At 53.8% G+C, this 15498-nt stretch overlaps 1 protein-coding gene across 1 annotated transcript in view; it reads right to left on the bottom strand.

Moving 5' to 3' along the window:
* The window catches only part of tln2b (talin 2b), an 80028-nt gene that overhangs the window by 17888 nt on the left and 46642 nt on the right, over nt 1-15498 (bottom strand). The window contains exons 14-38 of the mRNA XM_035522466.2: nt 14788-14971; nt 14492-14605; nt 14030-14138; nt 13234-13442; nt 13061-13159; nt 12644-12811; nt 11990-12284; nt 10197-10363; nt 9154-9282; nt 7921-8034; nt 7656-7769; nt 7353-7487; nt 7133-7261; nt 6931-7033; nt 6010-6218; nt 5417-5536; nt 4932-5129; nt 3829-3968; nt 3138-3231; nt 2683-2772; nt 2457-2579; nt 2145-2288; nt 1876-2037; nt 1616-1756; nt 755-936 (exon numbers count right to left, since the gene is read on the bottom strand). Of these exons, the coding sequence (XP_035378359.1) occupies nt 755-936; nt 1616-1756; nt 1876-2037; nt 2145-2288; nt 2457-2579; nt 2683-2772; nt 3138-3231; nt 3829-3968; nt 4932-5129; nt 5417-5536; nt 6010-6218; nt 6931-7033; nt 7133-7261; nt 7353-7487; nt 7656-7769; nt 7921-8034; nt 9154-9282; nt 10197-10363; nt 11990-12284; nt 12644-12811; nt 13061-13159; nt 13234-13442; nt 14030-14138; nt 14492-14605; nt 14788-14971 (3672 nt within the window). The remainder of the gene's footprint in view (nt 1-754; nt 937-1615; nt 1757-1875; nt 2038-2144; nt 2289-2456; nt 2580-2682; nt 2773-3137; nt 3232-3828; nt 3969-4931; nt 5130-5416; nt 5537-6009; nt 6219-6930; nt 7034-7132; nt 7262-7352; nt 7488-7655; nt 7770-7920; nt 8035-9153; nt 9283-10196; nt 10364-11989; nt 12285-12643; nt 12812-13060; nt 13160-13233; nt 13443-14029; nt 14139-14491; nt 14606-14787; nt 14972-15498) is intronic.

Raw genomic sequence — 15498 nt, 5'->3', positions numbered from 1 at the left:
CGACTGATCTCAGATCAGCCTGCCTGACTGCCCAGACCTACATCCTTCTAGCTACTAACTGATCGCAGATCAGCTCAACCATTACCCCATATCAATTTCCAGAGGCTCCGGAGGCAGATCTCACCGAAGGCAGCTCTTCCGCTGCCATTACCGAGGCAGAGAGCGGACATTGGAGTCGCCTTTTGTTGAGTGGAGTACAAAGTACAGACATTCACAACATGCCTCAAAACACGAGGGCTATATGTGACTAAGCTTTAGACTAAACCCTCCCTTCTGGGAGGATTTAAACAGAATTGAGGAAGCTATGCCTGAAGGCAATTCCTGAAGGCGTTTATTTAAAAGATTTCTTTAAAATAACACCAAGTCAACAAGTGTTTAATTGGCATTATGCGCTTTCCACAGACCAGAGCCCCCGGCCCCTTTACAAACGCGCTGCCAGAACACCTAACGGTGAGACAGAGACATGAGGGTGCTGAGCTGAAACGGAACGCGCAGGTTGTCAGCAGCAGCGGTGTTACTGTTGCGGCACACTGCAGACATGCCCGGGATGCTTACATGGACATTTTTTCCCCCCTCCCTTCTCCGACCTCCTTCCGCTCAGGCAGGGAACGGGCGTCCCTTATGTTCACGGACGGCAGGTGCCCGAGACGGATGTCACGCGCGCAAACACAAAACCAGACCAAAAAAAAAAAAAGCTTCAGTGGTGATTTCCATGTCCTTTCTATTGGCATGAAATAGTGGGGGCTGCACAAACCTGATGGCAGTGATGAGGCTCTTGATGGAGTCAGATACAGTGCGGGAGTGGCCTGCCAGGATGGACCAAGTGGGAGGGTCTTTGGGGTTGATTATGAGAGAACGCGCGGTCTCCAGTAGCTGGGCAGAACTGTCCAGCATGGAACGGGCAGAGCGCAGGATTGGCTCCTGAGCTGCTGAGCCCTGAGGTGGGGAATGAAAAAAAACAATAAAACTGTTCCTTGACCACTCTGAGTGACACTAGTGACATATATAGTTAATTTAGTTTTACGTGTGTAATTTCACCAATGTTCAAAGACTAGCTAAAGAAAATTCCAGAAACTGTAAACCAAACAAAAAGTTACTGAAAGTTACTACATTTCCCCCCACCCAGCACTGTGAATTCCATTAACAGGCTCTACAGTGGCTGTCTGAACAGGCCCATAGTTGTATCCAGTCCTCAAACACACAGAGGTGATAACTTTTTAAAGGCACAGGAAGTGTGTTTTAGGAACACTGTAAAAACGAGGCGACCCTGATTTCACCTTAAGTAATTCCTTGGCTAAAACCAAAAAAAAGTGTTTCAGCAAACCACTGGTGACTTGCTCCTTTGAAACCGGGAGCGAGCACTTTGTTTTGGCCCAGCATTGAAGGCAACGGATCAAAGGCAACAGAGTCACCTAGTTATTCACAGAGGCTGTGGGAGTAGCGAGGAGACGCAACAGACGCTAGACTAGTGGAGCGCTGCGGATCTAAAAACTCCTCGGACCCTGCGGAAATTTTAATGGAAAAATGCCCTATAATGAGTGCTCTTAGGAGTGTTGGTTCTCTCACACACACACACACACACACACACACGAGGTGTTGCCGATGGGGTACTCACCTCGTTGCTTATCTGAGCAGGGATGCTGGCGAACTCCGGGTTGGAGGCAAACGTGGACAGATTCTCAACAGCCTCTATAAGAGGCATCGTCGCCACGCGGCATCTCTCGCGGTTCTCGTCCGAGAAGTCCCCGTCCAAGGCCTGCAACAAGCAGTCCCTGTAACATGGCCGTGCTCGGACAGCCCTGCGTGGCTACCACCGGGGCCAGAGCGGAGGAAGCAAACGCGAGAAACATTCGGAGAGACGATACGATTATAGACCTTGATCGTTTTCACCAGGTTAGCTGTGGTGTTGGCCACTTCTTTGGCCGACTGCACGAAGTGTCTCCTGGCGACAGGGTTGGCGGTCCTGGATGACGCCAGGCGGCAGGCGTTACACAGCGCCGAGGTGTGCTTGGCTACAATCGTGGCTGCAGACAACACCTGTGCAAAGCCGATCCCATTCACAAACCAAAATAATAAATACACAACACTGTGTTTGCGTCATTAAAGTTTGCGTGTAAATGACACATAAATGGCTTGGTGCTTACCTGAGAAGGGCTACTGCCCGGATCCACCAGGCTCTGGCATGCCATCTGAATGGCCTGGTTGGCTTTGGCGAACTGGATTGGGTCCACTAGGCCCTGATGCCCGGACTGACTGTTGGGGTCCGACACTCCCACAAGATATGATGCCTAAGATCAGAGACAAAAACAAACCGTATTGACAAATAACTACATTTGTGAGAAGGCTTGCTCAGAACTGATGGATATACTGGAGTCTCTGCACCATGAGAGGCGCGCGGGAGTTTTGCTATGCCGGGGTGCCGGGCAGGGCCGGCCCACGGTGGGCGAGGCACTCACCTGGCCTGCTGCCTCCGTCAGCCCACACAGGGCTTTGGATGCCGTGGCCACACAGTCCCCGAACGCAGGCACGTCGCCGGTCTTACAGTGTTGCGAGATACCGGCCATCGACTCTCCGAGCACCTGATGCGCGCGCGCACACACACACAGTTTTACTTTTTTTTTTTTACACCGCTTTCATCGTTAGATGAACTTTTATATTTAGGGTTTGAGATTCTGTTTTTACTTTGGAGTTTTCCATCACACTCTCTATGCAGTCAAAGTATGAAAGATCATTGACTGGTTCACTGGGGTTGTCTAGCATTCCTCTGACCGCCTGGAGAGATCGAGAGGGGGGTGGGGGGAGAGAGAAGAGATTCTGAGGTCTCAGGAATGGTAAACAGAAAACACTCTGCTCTGTTCTTGGTGAAGCAATTCCAGGTTTTGATTTGGGATATAAATATGTGTGTACAATACATGTAATTGAACTTGAGTGGTGAGCTCTGTGATTCACTAAGACCTGCTTCATCAAAAGGAATAACACTGCAAAACTCAGTATATGCAAATATGTAGAAAACAAATCATTAGAAGAATCTTTTACAAAAGCAGCACGTGTGTGCACGTGTGCATATATGAGTGTGTGTGTGTGTGAGACAGAGAGAGAGAGAGAGAGAGAGAATGCATGCAGTTGGTTTTGCTAACCTCTAGCTCACGGAGGGCGTTGCCACACTCTTTCTGGCCTGGGGCCTGCTGGGTACACAGTGTGATGAGCTGGTTAATGCTCTCCGTCACTGCCCTGAAACACAGGACACACAGCCACACAAATCCACACACACACACAAGAAAAGGCTACAGTGACTCCAGATTCAGCAGTTAAAGAGCTGTTCAAACTGTAATCCTTGTAAGATTCACACTTAAATTCCCATTTCCCTAAGCACACAGAGCACCGCTACCGCTGAAGTACCCAACACACATACATCAGAAATTAATCTTGTACCTTACATGCACGCATACTGGCATGCACACACACGCGCACGCACAGAAAGCTGTTGCAATACTGATGTTTTCTCCTCAGTTAAGCACAGCGTGTGCGTGTGTGTGTGTGTGTACGTGTGTGTGTGTGTGTGTGTGCGCTCATGCATGTCCCACAGCTTCCATCTCCCTCATTAAGCAGAGAGAAATCAATCAGGCCCAAAGCCCAGCGGAGCTCCTCCATCCCCCCCTCCTCCACCTGAAGCTTTCATCCGCACACACTCCACCAAACGCGTCTCGCACGCACAGCACCCGCTCCCTCTTCTCATCTCGCTGCTGGATTGTTTGGGGGGGGGGTTCCTGTTTTCAGGAGCCTTTATCGCCACCTGTTCCTGGATTTCACTGGCCCGTGGGCCATTACCTCGCCGCTGCTGCGAGGAGATTCTTGGCGTTGGCAGCCCCGGGGTCCACAGACAGCGACTTGGCTGCCAGCAACAGCTTGCTGGACGCCATGGAGATGTTCTTGAGGTTTCCAATCACCTGGATCTGGTCGTCTTTGGACTATGAAGAGACAATTCCAAGAAAATGAAACCAAGAGTCATGCATTTTTTTTTTTTTAAACTGAAACAATAACGTTTGGCGTGTAGAACCGTAACACCACCAGTTACCCATTGTAGAAAGAGAAGTCTGATGCAGTTTTGTAGATACGCTGGTTTTGAGGAGTGCCAAATGGCTTTGAAACCTCTACTTGACTGGATTCTCTTTTTGGCTTTACCAGAGTTATAAGCAGCAAGACGCCAGCGCATCTCTAGCGCTTGAAGCTAAAGGGGCCGCAGCGCTGGCTGGAGCTTGCTCATGGCCTCGGGGTCCTAGTGCCCCGAGTGTCTCTCTCAGTCGTATTAGGTGCGTCATGCTCCGCGGACCCCTTCCCCAGCCAATCTCCGCAAATTAACGAGCAAAGCAAGCGGGACGAGATCACCAGCTCGTCAGCCATCTTGTTGCGACGGGGTGATTACGCTCATAAACGAATTAAATGGGAAGGTCTAATGAACAAAATCAGCCAAAAATGTCTCAAAGCTGCCAGAGGATACTTGGTCTTGCCCAGTGCCCTGGATGTCAACCTTTTGTCTGTATGGACTCTGAAAGTCCTTCTGATCCTCTCTGCGGGACGTGGTCGGAGTTTCTGGGCCAGGTGTTTAACTTTAGCAACTTTTTATTTATACATCGTCTTGTAAGACCTGCCCAATAAGGCAGTGATGATGAGGAGGAGGAGGAAGGAACAGGATACTGAAATGGGCCGAAAAAACTGCTCAGTTCCGTTACTCTCCTACTGTTATGCATGATTGGATGTTGCTACATTAGGAATCACCAAGGACACTCTTCTCATTACATAGAGCCAAAAACGGTTTGTATCCATATGTCAAAGGTCATATCGGCAAGCGAAGTTTGATCATCCGTAATAAACTTTCCCGGGTGCAGGTCAGCTCTTTTCTGGTGCACGCGGGTACCCGGACGAGCCCGTACCTGCGTGTGCCCGGCCATCTCGATGCCAGCGTCCAGGAACTCGTCGAAGTCCTGGCTGAACTTGCCGGAGGCGGCGGCCAGCTGGCTGCTGGTTCGGCGGGAGGAGTGCACCACCTCGCCGGCTGAGTGGTTCAGCTCGGCAGCCGTGTGGTTCAGCTCCGTCTGTGCCTCCTGGAAGGACTTGGAGCATGGAGGCAACTGGACAAGGAGATGCCGGTTAGTATGTGTAGTGCCTTTCAGGCTGGGGCACGCATAAGCACACGTTTCCAGAAAACGCTTGGCTAAGTCAGACTTCCTCTACCTGTTAGCCACGTTGGCCTTAAATAGCTAAAGAAACGCTGGGTTTCAAATGAGTCTTGGCTGATCGACTAAGTTTGTGGAAATCAGTATGTTTGTGTAAAGTAGATTTAAAGTGAGTTAATGAATCATCACTGGTAAGCTAACGAGCTTCAGCTCCTACAAACTGAACACACACACACACACACATTTTCCACCAGTAGCTTCTTGCTGGTTTCTCCTATGCTCCTCAGTGCCATGTCCACATCCTTCTGTCCTGGTAAGCAGTTCACACAGTTATTCAGAGAGTGGGATACAGCTTTTGCCACCTGAAACACACACACACACACACACACACACACAATCAGTGCTTTGACATTACATCAGGCATCCTTACAACTATACAATGTCCCAGGGAAAAGCAGCTTGAATCCAAAATGCTAATCAGGCCCATAGCAGTGCAGAGAAATCCATGTCCTCCCTAATTTATGCCTCTGTCATCCACATATGCCAAGCAATATGTTTATTTCCCTGAGGAGCAGCTGCAAATCAGGAGAAACGCTGCAACCTTCCAGAAAGCAGGCCGCAGAGCACACGGCACACAGCGGAGCGCTAGCTCTGTTAACAAGACATAATTGTCGTGCAGGAGGGTGATGTACTACTTTTCATATTCTTCAGAGAAAGTGAGAGTGAGCGGGCTTGCAATCAGGACAGGGAGAAAGACCGGGGACATGGACGCAGCCCTGCAAATCTCAGCTGCAGATCCAGGGATGGTCAGGGAGGCTCGGCCGGGGGCTCTGACCTGGGCCAGCCTCTGCTGGCTCTCTGCGTCGCCGGGGCAACTGAGAGCCTGGTGGGCCTCGTGGATGAGCAGGGTCGAGCCCTCCATCACGTGACTCGCCGAGTCCAGCATGGCCGCTGCCGACGACCTCTCTGCCGTGCAGGCGGCCACGCCCCGCGCCGCCTGGGCTAGAGTCCGCAGGGCCTGGGCGGTCTCCCTCGCAGCTACGCCTGGATACACGCATGCACACACACACACACACACGGAGACAGAGACACACACTTATATGCCTGAAAGATTCTCTCAATTGTCATAAATTCCATCATTACACTTAATGCTCCCTGATGTTGTATCACTTCCCCCAGGTTAGGCAGGAGACACCATTCATTGTAACAATGCTTCTAAGTCCCACACTCTACTGCCTCAATCTCCATAATGTCTCCCTATAAACGGCCCAAATAACAAAGCCGAATAACCAGTCCACCCGCACGGCTCTTTATTGCCTTCTACTATTATAATGTGCTGAGATTGGCCACCTATCACCCCACCATGCCCAGGGTGGCCTTCTCGGGCGGCCCCTCGGGCTCCAGCGAGCGAGGTGAGCAGTACACGCTAGAGGGGCCTCTTCCTCCCACAGGACATGTGGAGGCAGTGCCCCGACTGACTGCATCACACGGGCCAGCAGGCCCTGATTGCTGACACTGTGCTAAATGTGCTGAGAGCAAGATTAATGAGGGTGATGGGGATGGAGAGGTGATTGTGTTGGAGCACCTCAGCCCTGCACCGATGGCCTGGCTCGGTTTGGAGTGTGGTGGCCATTTTGGCCAGGTCTCTGGACTCTGAAGGCAAACAATCATTCATCTGCCCTTTGCTACTGAAATACAATCGTACGCTCTTCCACTGCCCGTCAAGAGAGGCTTTGGCTGGGTCTGGTCGCCTTACCCGTGTAGTGTTCGTTGCCTTGGGCGGCGCAGGTCAGAAGTTGGGCCATGGATGAGCCCACAGCCTTGGAGGTGCTCCCTAGCTCCTGCGCACACTTCTCCAGCTGCAGACGCAAAAGGCTTGGTATAAGACGCAGCCAATGGAAAAGGGGCCGGCCAAGGGGTCCAGCCAGTTAAAACCCCCCCACCCCGCGTGCTCTGACCGAGTCTCCAGGTAGTGGTTTGAGCTGTCCGTCAAGAGCAGCCATCTTGGCATCCTGGAGCTCGTTCTTGAGGCTCTGGACAGCGTTGAGGGCAGAATCGATCTCCAGTGGGCCACAGGCTTCGTGAGCCTAAAACGCAGCAAATCGGGTCACAGAAGGGCCCCTGCCGTCTCCTGCACTGGGGCAGCGTAACAGTACAGCACCGAGGGAGGGAACAAACCTTCTGGGCCGCCGTCCGCAGCTCGGCTAGACAGGTGGCCAGGTTCTTGGCGCATTGTCCCAGCTGCATAGCCGCCGCCTGGTCCGTTACCGTGGGAACAGTGGATTTTGCCGAGGTCACCATTTTGCTGCCAGGCTTTGAGACGACACAAACGCAAAACCGACCCCATGTGAGCGTGTTGCGCGGCTCGGCGGCGGAGAAAAGGAAAATCTTCAAAACATGAGTGCTGGCGGGGTCCTTTAACACGACCGAAGGTTTCAAAAACCGCCAGAGTGAAAAGCGTGTGTGTGTGGCGAGACGCACCTGCAGGAAGCTCTGACTGGCGATGATGAGGGTTAGCTGGGCGCTCAGGTCCTCGGGCTGGGCTTGACTACTTCTCATGCCGTGCACCAGCTGAGGGATGTGGTCCGCCACGGCCTTCAGAAACACGCGCGCGCGCACACACACACACACACACACACACACACACGGACCTCATATCAAACGCCGTTTCGTCTCTCGCCTAACGAGGAGTCTGAATCAGTGTAAATGCGGACTCCTGTGGTGGGTGTGGTGTGGCGGCGGGTACCTTGCAGCTGTGCACGAGCTGCTGGTGTGAGGCCGGGTTCTTGTTGGACATGGCTGCGTTCTGAGCCGCGGCGACAGTCTGCGTGGCCGCTGCCGCTGCCTGCTTGGCGGCGATCTGAGGGGGAGAGATCAAAGCACCGCCCGTGAGCCGTGCAGCCCGGCGTAAAGCCGACACACGCGCGCGCACATAGCTATAGAATGCGCAAACACCGTGCTGCTGATCGTGGTAACATACTGTACCTGAAGCTGGACAGGAATATCAACTACACTGACACGGAACGGTTCAAAGCCCGAGGTTCTCAGCACTACGAATGTCTCAAACGAAAGGGAGAAGTGACGGAATGCGACGGAGAGCTTCTGGAAGCTTCCGCCATCCCCTGAAGCCCCTGAGCTGCTCGGCCTTTATTCTAGGCCAACTTCTGCGTCCCACGCTGATTGCTCCGCCGTGACGGCCAGCCAAACGCTGGCTGCTGGTGTGTGTGAGTGCTAAGCCTCACGAGGAGCATTTGAAGTCTCACCAAAGGGGGGGGGGGGTGTGTGTGTGTGTCACAGAGAGGCCATGCTGCGTTCCGGAGGAGGCAGGATGAAGGGGGGTGGGGCATGTTGGTGAAGGGGTTAAAATTCAGTTGCAACAACGGAGGCTTTGTGGCGGCTGAGAGGGCATGGATAGCTCGGAACGCCGGCGGAGCCGTCTGGAGGAGAGGAGTCCTATCAGGGACACAGGACGCTTTCTTCTGGAAGCGTTGGGCCAAAGAACCCACGCTGCCGAACATACTCAAGACACGCTGCTTGGGAGCAGTGCACGGGGGAGAAGCACCCGGCAGGACGCAGGTCCTAGGGCGACCTCTTGGGGAACAGGAGCAAATTCAGAAAGCTTCGTTATCTTTTAACGTTTCAGTGGTGGAAATGTGAAGACCATCAGAGAAGACGGACAGAGCTGGGGGCCGAGAGAGGGAGACAGAGGAGACCATGGCAGGGCAGAAAAGTGTGGGTGGGGGGAGGCAGAGGTTGGGTCCGGGGTGGGGCAGAACCCTTGGCCTAATGTTCCTCAGGCCATGTCGTGCATTCTTCCATTTCATTAACTACTTCCACCCCAATAAGATCAATAAGATAAGATAAGATAAGATAAGATAAGATAAGAGAGAGAGAGAGAGAGAGAGAGAGAGAGAGAGAGAGAGAGAGAGAGAGAGAGAGAGAGAAGCGGGTGAAGCCAACAGTAGAGGTCCTCGCTCACCTCCAGTCTGTTCAGAAGCTTCTTCTTGATGGCGTTCTGCGCTGCGGCGTTGGTGGCCACGCGCAGACCCTCAGCCGCCTCGCGCAACTTCTGCTGCTGCTCCTCATTGTCTGGGTGTGCCGCCGCCCCCTGCAGCGAGGCAGACAGCCGTCACACACACCGCTCTCCATCCATCGGCTCCTGCTCAGACGCTCTTCCGTTATAGTAATTGTTGTTTTAATCAAAGAAACCCTCACGGTAAGGAAGCCTGTGATCAAATCTATAGTCTAGGAGGCACTGTTCCAAATCTCTGTCTAGTCTCTGACCAAAACAGAAATTCCTTCAGTAAACAGAAAAGAAGAACGCTGTCACATTTAAATCACTGTAATCAGCCATACACCTACAGGTTTCTTCTCTCACAGTGTGTGACACTCTCTCTCTCTCTCTCTCTCTCTCTCTCTCTCTCTCTCTCTCTCTCCAACATATATTCAATGCATAGACATCAGCAGCTTTTACTGTTGCCAAGGAAACAGCATGCTACAATTCCATATCTGCCAACATGTCAGGGACTGTATAATGAGCCATAACAAAAAAAAATCTAGCAAGTCAAATATTATAACATCCTAGCTTTTTAAGGTAGTCATTACATGTAGCTCTGATCTCCTGGCACCAGCCAGGCCACAACCCATTGTGTCTTTCAAATGCTTAAATGGCATTTCTGATTAGTCAAAATCTGACAATTTGGTCATTACGCAATGAATAAACATGATGGTCAAATTATTCACTCCACCTGGGGCTGAGTGGAGTACGTACCCCAGCTCCTCCCCGGGCCGGGTGGAGTACGTACCCCAGCTCCTCCCCGGGCCGGGTGGAGTACGTACCCCAGCTCCTCCCCGGGCCGGGTGGAGTACGTACCCCAGCTCCTCCCCGGGCCGGGTGGAGTACGTACCCCAGCTCCTCCCCGGGCCGGGTGGAGTACGTACCCCAGCTCCTCCCCGGGCCGGGTGGAGTACGTACCCCAGCTCCTCCCCGGGCCGGGTGGAGTATATACCCCAGCTCCTCACCTTTGCTGCCTCCACCATCCTGGCAGTGGCGTCAGCCAGCAGTTTGGCTGCAGCCAGCAGCTTCTTAGAGTTGTCCATGTCGACTTCTGCCTCTGCATCTGAGCGCATGGCGTTCACCAGGTCTGACGTGGCCTGGGCCAGGACACGCGCCTGCCGTACCATTTCTCCTGTAAGCGCACACGCACGCGCGCGCTCATCAGGTATATGTGATGTTATTTATTACATATCACATCACAACGGGCATTTCTGAATGAATTAGTATTTCTGAAATTCTGACCAGTTGCATATAAAAAACAAAACAACAACAACAAAAAAAACCAGTGTCAAATTAAAAAGGCAAAATAAAGCATGGTTGAATGTTTTCCCCATTACACCAATATCTAAATCAAATTGTTCTCTTTTGTATCTTTTGTTTGCTCTTATGGTGATTTGAAACAACTGCACTCAGCAGCAGGTCCTAGTTGTTAGAAAGCCTAAAATATCAATATAAAATATTAATAAATTTGATCTAGTATTGTATTACTGCAATATTGACCACCCCTGCTCATCAGGATGAAGGAGCATGAACGCGGCGTCACACGACACAAACACAGCGCCTCTGTGCTTCGCTCCTCGACGACGAGCAGACGCAGCTTGTGGCTCTGACGTACGGAGCCTTGCTCTGCTGTGCGGGACTTTGGGAATCACAGCTACAGGCACTTAAGGCTCAAATAAAACCTCCCAGGTGACCTGAAGAACACCATCGACTCAGGAGCCTTTCAGACTGTAAGCGCTCTGTCTACAGAAGCCTTCACACCTACATGGAACCAGAAATAAAGCCCTTGATACTATTATCAAGAGAGGGAGCATGAGTAACCTCCACAGAGTTACATGTGGGCTTTTTTTTTTTAATAAGCTGTGTGAAAATACATCCAATGCTATTTTTCAGTGGTTCAGATGGTCTGATGTCTTTTAACGCAACTCCGACCAGAAGACCCGTGGCCGATCCGCCGCTCCCCTACAAGTTACCCTCCTATCATGTGTTTTCTTTTAACGTTTCAAAGCGAGTGCACTTGATCGAGACCAGACTCGGCACTCTGTAGTGGTTTCAGATGACACGTCTCCAGCGGCCACGGCAGGACGTTTGACATTCTTCCGCCTCGGGGTCGTAACACAACAAACAGCTCAAGGATCCTCTCCACAACAAAGCACATCTTAGGATCGGTTAATAGGAACGACCCCTCACATCCCGCGGAGGTGAAAAAAAAAACAAAACGGCACATCACGACCGTCTCCAACGCAGGAGGCAATAAACAGGTGGCCGGCGCTGGACGCTGCCTGGTAAACCGAGATAATCTACCCGATGAAACTTTGGCCAGATTAGAATTCGTTATTCCCCACTAGGTATTTATATCGGCATAAGACAGATGGTGTGTGAGAATGCGGTGTACGCGAAAGACAAGTAGGAGCTCTACTGGGAAACATGTTAGCGTTACGTTCCCTTCTGAAGTAACACTGACGGTAGAAACGCTAAGACGATGTTTAAACCGCAAGCGGAGATATGCTTTGGTTGCGCCGCCCATACGAGAGGTTTAACTGAGCCGTGGTGCGTTATCGTATGCTTAAATAAATCCCTTCTGGTCAGGAAGCCTTCTCTCCGCTCCGCTTCCGCCGCCCGCGTTCCTGCTGCCCGCCACCATCCTCCCTTTCCCGGCCTCGCGCCATTCCCGGATGCTGCCTTTTCCGAGGAATTTCCGATAAGGACCCGCGCCGGTTTCAGGCCGGCTGTGCGTGGCAGGAGGTGGCGGCCTCACCCGCGTCCCCCATGGACGAGAAGATGCTCTCCGTCACGGTCATGATGGTGTCCGTGGCCTGGTCGTAGCGGCCGATGGGTTCACCACAGCTGGCGTGGTGGCGCACGTGCTGGAGCAGGTCGCCCAGGGCCTGGCTGACGGTGCAGGCCGCCCCGCTCACCTGCCGCAGGAGCTCCGCCTCCTCGGAGGCGGCGTGACACGCCTTGACGCAGCCCTCCACCGAGCGCTCCACCAGCCGGCCCGCCTCCACCAGCTGCTCCTGGCACACTGGGGAGCCGATGGTAGGGCTGACCACCTAGAGCGGGGGAGGGGGGGGGTTACACCACGGTCATTCCACTGGTGTCTGAGAGCTAGCGTTCCACCACAGCCTGCATCCACTGGCCGCTTACTCGAGGAAAGTAGGCAGGCATTTTTAGAAATTTCTCTGCAAACTAACAGCATCTCCTGTGGGATAAAGGAGGTCATCGCGGCCCACTACTTATTAACTACAACAAGAATTATGTGCCTTCATAACACAATATGATGTATTCAAGAGCAATTTTTCTCCGTTTTTACACAAGTACATGCGTCTCCACCGGAAGCCGGCGGGTAACTGATAACAGCAGGTGCGTGCAGGTCTCATGGAGCGCGGGGCCTGACCGGGGGGACGGCTACCTTGGTGCACGCCACCAGCTGCGATGTGGAGAGGGCACACTGCGTTGCGGCGGTGATGACGCGGTTCTGCAGCACGGCCTCCTCGGCGACCTGCGCCACGTTCTTGGCCTTCAGCACCAGCATGGCCGCCGCGTTGGCCACCGCCTTGGCCAGGTTCATCATGATGTCCTGCAACAACCGAGGAGCAGCGCCCACGTTAGCCCACCCGGCGGCCTCCGACCCCTCCCTGCCGATAGCCGCCTCCGGACCGACGGGAGGGGGGGGGAACGCTATAGGGACCGATGGTGGGAACAGACTAGTGGCATGACTGGCACGGCTAACTCGGTACTTGTGGGTAAAGAGGCAGACGAGTGGAAGAGGTAAACAGAAGATGACGAGGGCTGAGAGGTAGCGAGAGAAAGAGACGGAGGGGCAGACCTGGAATCTCTCGTCTGTCTCCCCCTCCCCCATCTGGCGCAGCAGGTCTCCGCTGGCCTGTCCGATGCTGCCCGCAGCTGTCAGTACTGTCTGCCTGGGCTGGAGAGAACGCGTGGGTGTTAACACGCTGACGTCTCGCCGCGAGCCAGCAGAGGCTGAGGGTGCGGGAGTACCTCTCCGGATGCGGGCTCCACAGCCCGGAGCAGGTCGCACACTGCCCCGGTGAGAGTCCTGGCCGCGCCCATCAGGTTTTGGCCGCTGCCCACGCCGTCGTCCGTGAGCGCCGCCAGCAGCTTCACGCCCTTCGACATCTCCGTCAGGTTGGAGGAGATGGTGGTGATGGCGCAGCCTACTGCCGTGTAGTCCGTGTCTGTGGGGTCACCTGGCGGAGGGGCAGATTAAAGCCTGTTTACGACTGTTCTCCATCAATTTCTGATCATGTGCCTCCAAATCAGTATACTGGGCACACACACGTGCATGTGCACGCACACAGACACAATATTATTTCTAACAAGCTTTCTGGCAGACGGGAACAGATGTAAGAATTGGGTTGAAAACAATGTAAAAGTTTCAAGGCTGGTAGGCAACAGGGAAATCTGGGGCCCGTGGAACAGGCGGCAGTGTGAGATTAACTGCCTCTGAAGCCTGGCACAGGCTGGCGTGGCACGCCTCCACCCGGCGAGCCTGCCAGCCGCGCCCCCCCGAAGCCACGCCAGGATTTATCAGGCTAAACGGAGAGCAGCTCATTAATTAGCGGCGGGCCGGAGGGAGGCTTGCGCCGAGGTCCGGGGCCCTCCCCGCCGGCTCTGTGATTTTTCAGGTGTCAGCGACTCTGTCTGGGCCTTGATGAAGAACTTTTTAAACATTTTTTTGATGCCGCCGGGGGTTGCTAACAGGACGCATCTGCCGCGACTTCGAAAAGGAAAGAGAAACATGAGAAGGACGCTCCCCCCCGGAAGGAAACCCCACCTGCAGTGAGGTTGACAACGGACGCTGTCCCCGCAGTGATGGCGTCCACTTGAGAGTGGATTTCATGCTTGGATTCGTCCACCTTGTTCTGGACCCAAACCCGGGATGCCTAATAGAGGGGAGGGAGACGTGATGACCACTGGTACACAAAATTCTTGGTCAGATGTAACATTCCCCGCCCCCCCACTACAGAACATAAGCGTTATCTCAGATCAGATAAACAACCCCTGGAGTCCACGGTCAAGGCAAGCTTGTTCTGTGTCAGAATGACCGTTTGCCCCAGCTCTGGCCCAAAGACTGACCCCCAAACCCCGGCACGGGCACGATTCTCAAAGAACTACGTGTACAAAAGCAAGCGACAGTCTTTCACATAGTGTATCTGCCCCATGTGTCCCACACTGCTCCAGGCAGGCTGCTGAGGTGTGTGTTCACACTGGGCGACGCCGTGGTGCGAGCACTCACCCTGTCCTGCCCCAGCGGGGGCAGGTTGTCCACCTGGCCCAGGTCGGCCTGAGCTTGCTGCACCGCCTGCATGCTGCTGTTAATGGTTCCCATCAAGGCCTGCTGGGCCAGACTCTGATAGCCCCACATGCACACACACACACACACACACACACACACACACACACACACACACACATGCACGCAGCATTGGAGATGGGGTTAGGCACAGAAGCTTCTGCTGCAGGGTGAAATCACATGCGTGACTGAGCGGTGTGTGGTGGCCTCTTCCTGCAGCCGCTGCATCGTAGCCTCACCAGGGGGGGCATGTGGCCTCGGTGCATCTGCCCCATGGTGATCTGCTGCTGGGGCGCCGGCATGCTGCCCGTGTTGAACGTGTCCGGCCCGCCGACGGAGCCTGAACGCATGATGCCTGGCAGTGCCACCGAGCCGTGCTCCACGCGGCCCACGCGGTTGAACTGCTGCTGCAGGATGGTGGACCTGTATGCACACACACACACACACGCACACACGCGCGCGTGCAATGCAAACACAAAGCCAAAATGGTCAAAGACATCCATACTAATGGTAAGCACGCACATCCTAACATACGTTAAGGTGCCTGTGACAAATGACACGGAAGAGCACCGTGGCAGTAATCGCAGCCAGGCTTTAAAGGCCGTCCCCGCTCGGGCGTCGTAAACACACACACTCCACTCTGTATTGCTTAATTACGGCTCGTGAGAGGCCGTGATTTCGGGGCTCTAATCTGGACAGACACGAGTGTGCTGGCGTGCACACAAACGCAGACGCTGCTGCCGGCCGGCTCGCACGCCAGCCTCCCAGGCGGAGCTGCGCCATGCCGTCTCCCATAGCAACCGCTACCCAGCACTGCTGGGGAGGAGAGCGGCCCATCTGTATCTCTGATTCTGTCAGAGCCCGGGCCCAGAATGGATAAACAGCACGCTGCAGGCGGGACACACACACACACACACACACACACACACACACACACACGCACGCACGCA

This window comes from Electrophorus electricus, chromosome 4 (genome assembly GCF_041902795.1).
Source record: "Electrophorus electricus isolate QZ-2024a chromosome 4, ASM4190279v1, whole genome shotgun sequence".
NCBI lineage: Eukaryota > Metazoa > Chordata > Actinopteri > Gymnotiformes > Gymnotidae > Electrophorus > Electrophorus electricus.
This window is presented reverse-complemented; position numbering and strand designations above follow the sequence as displayed.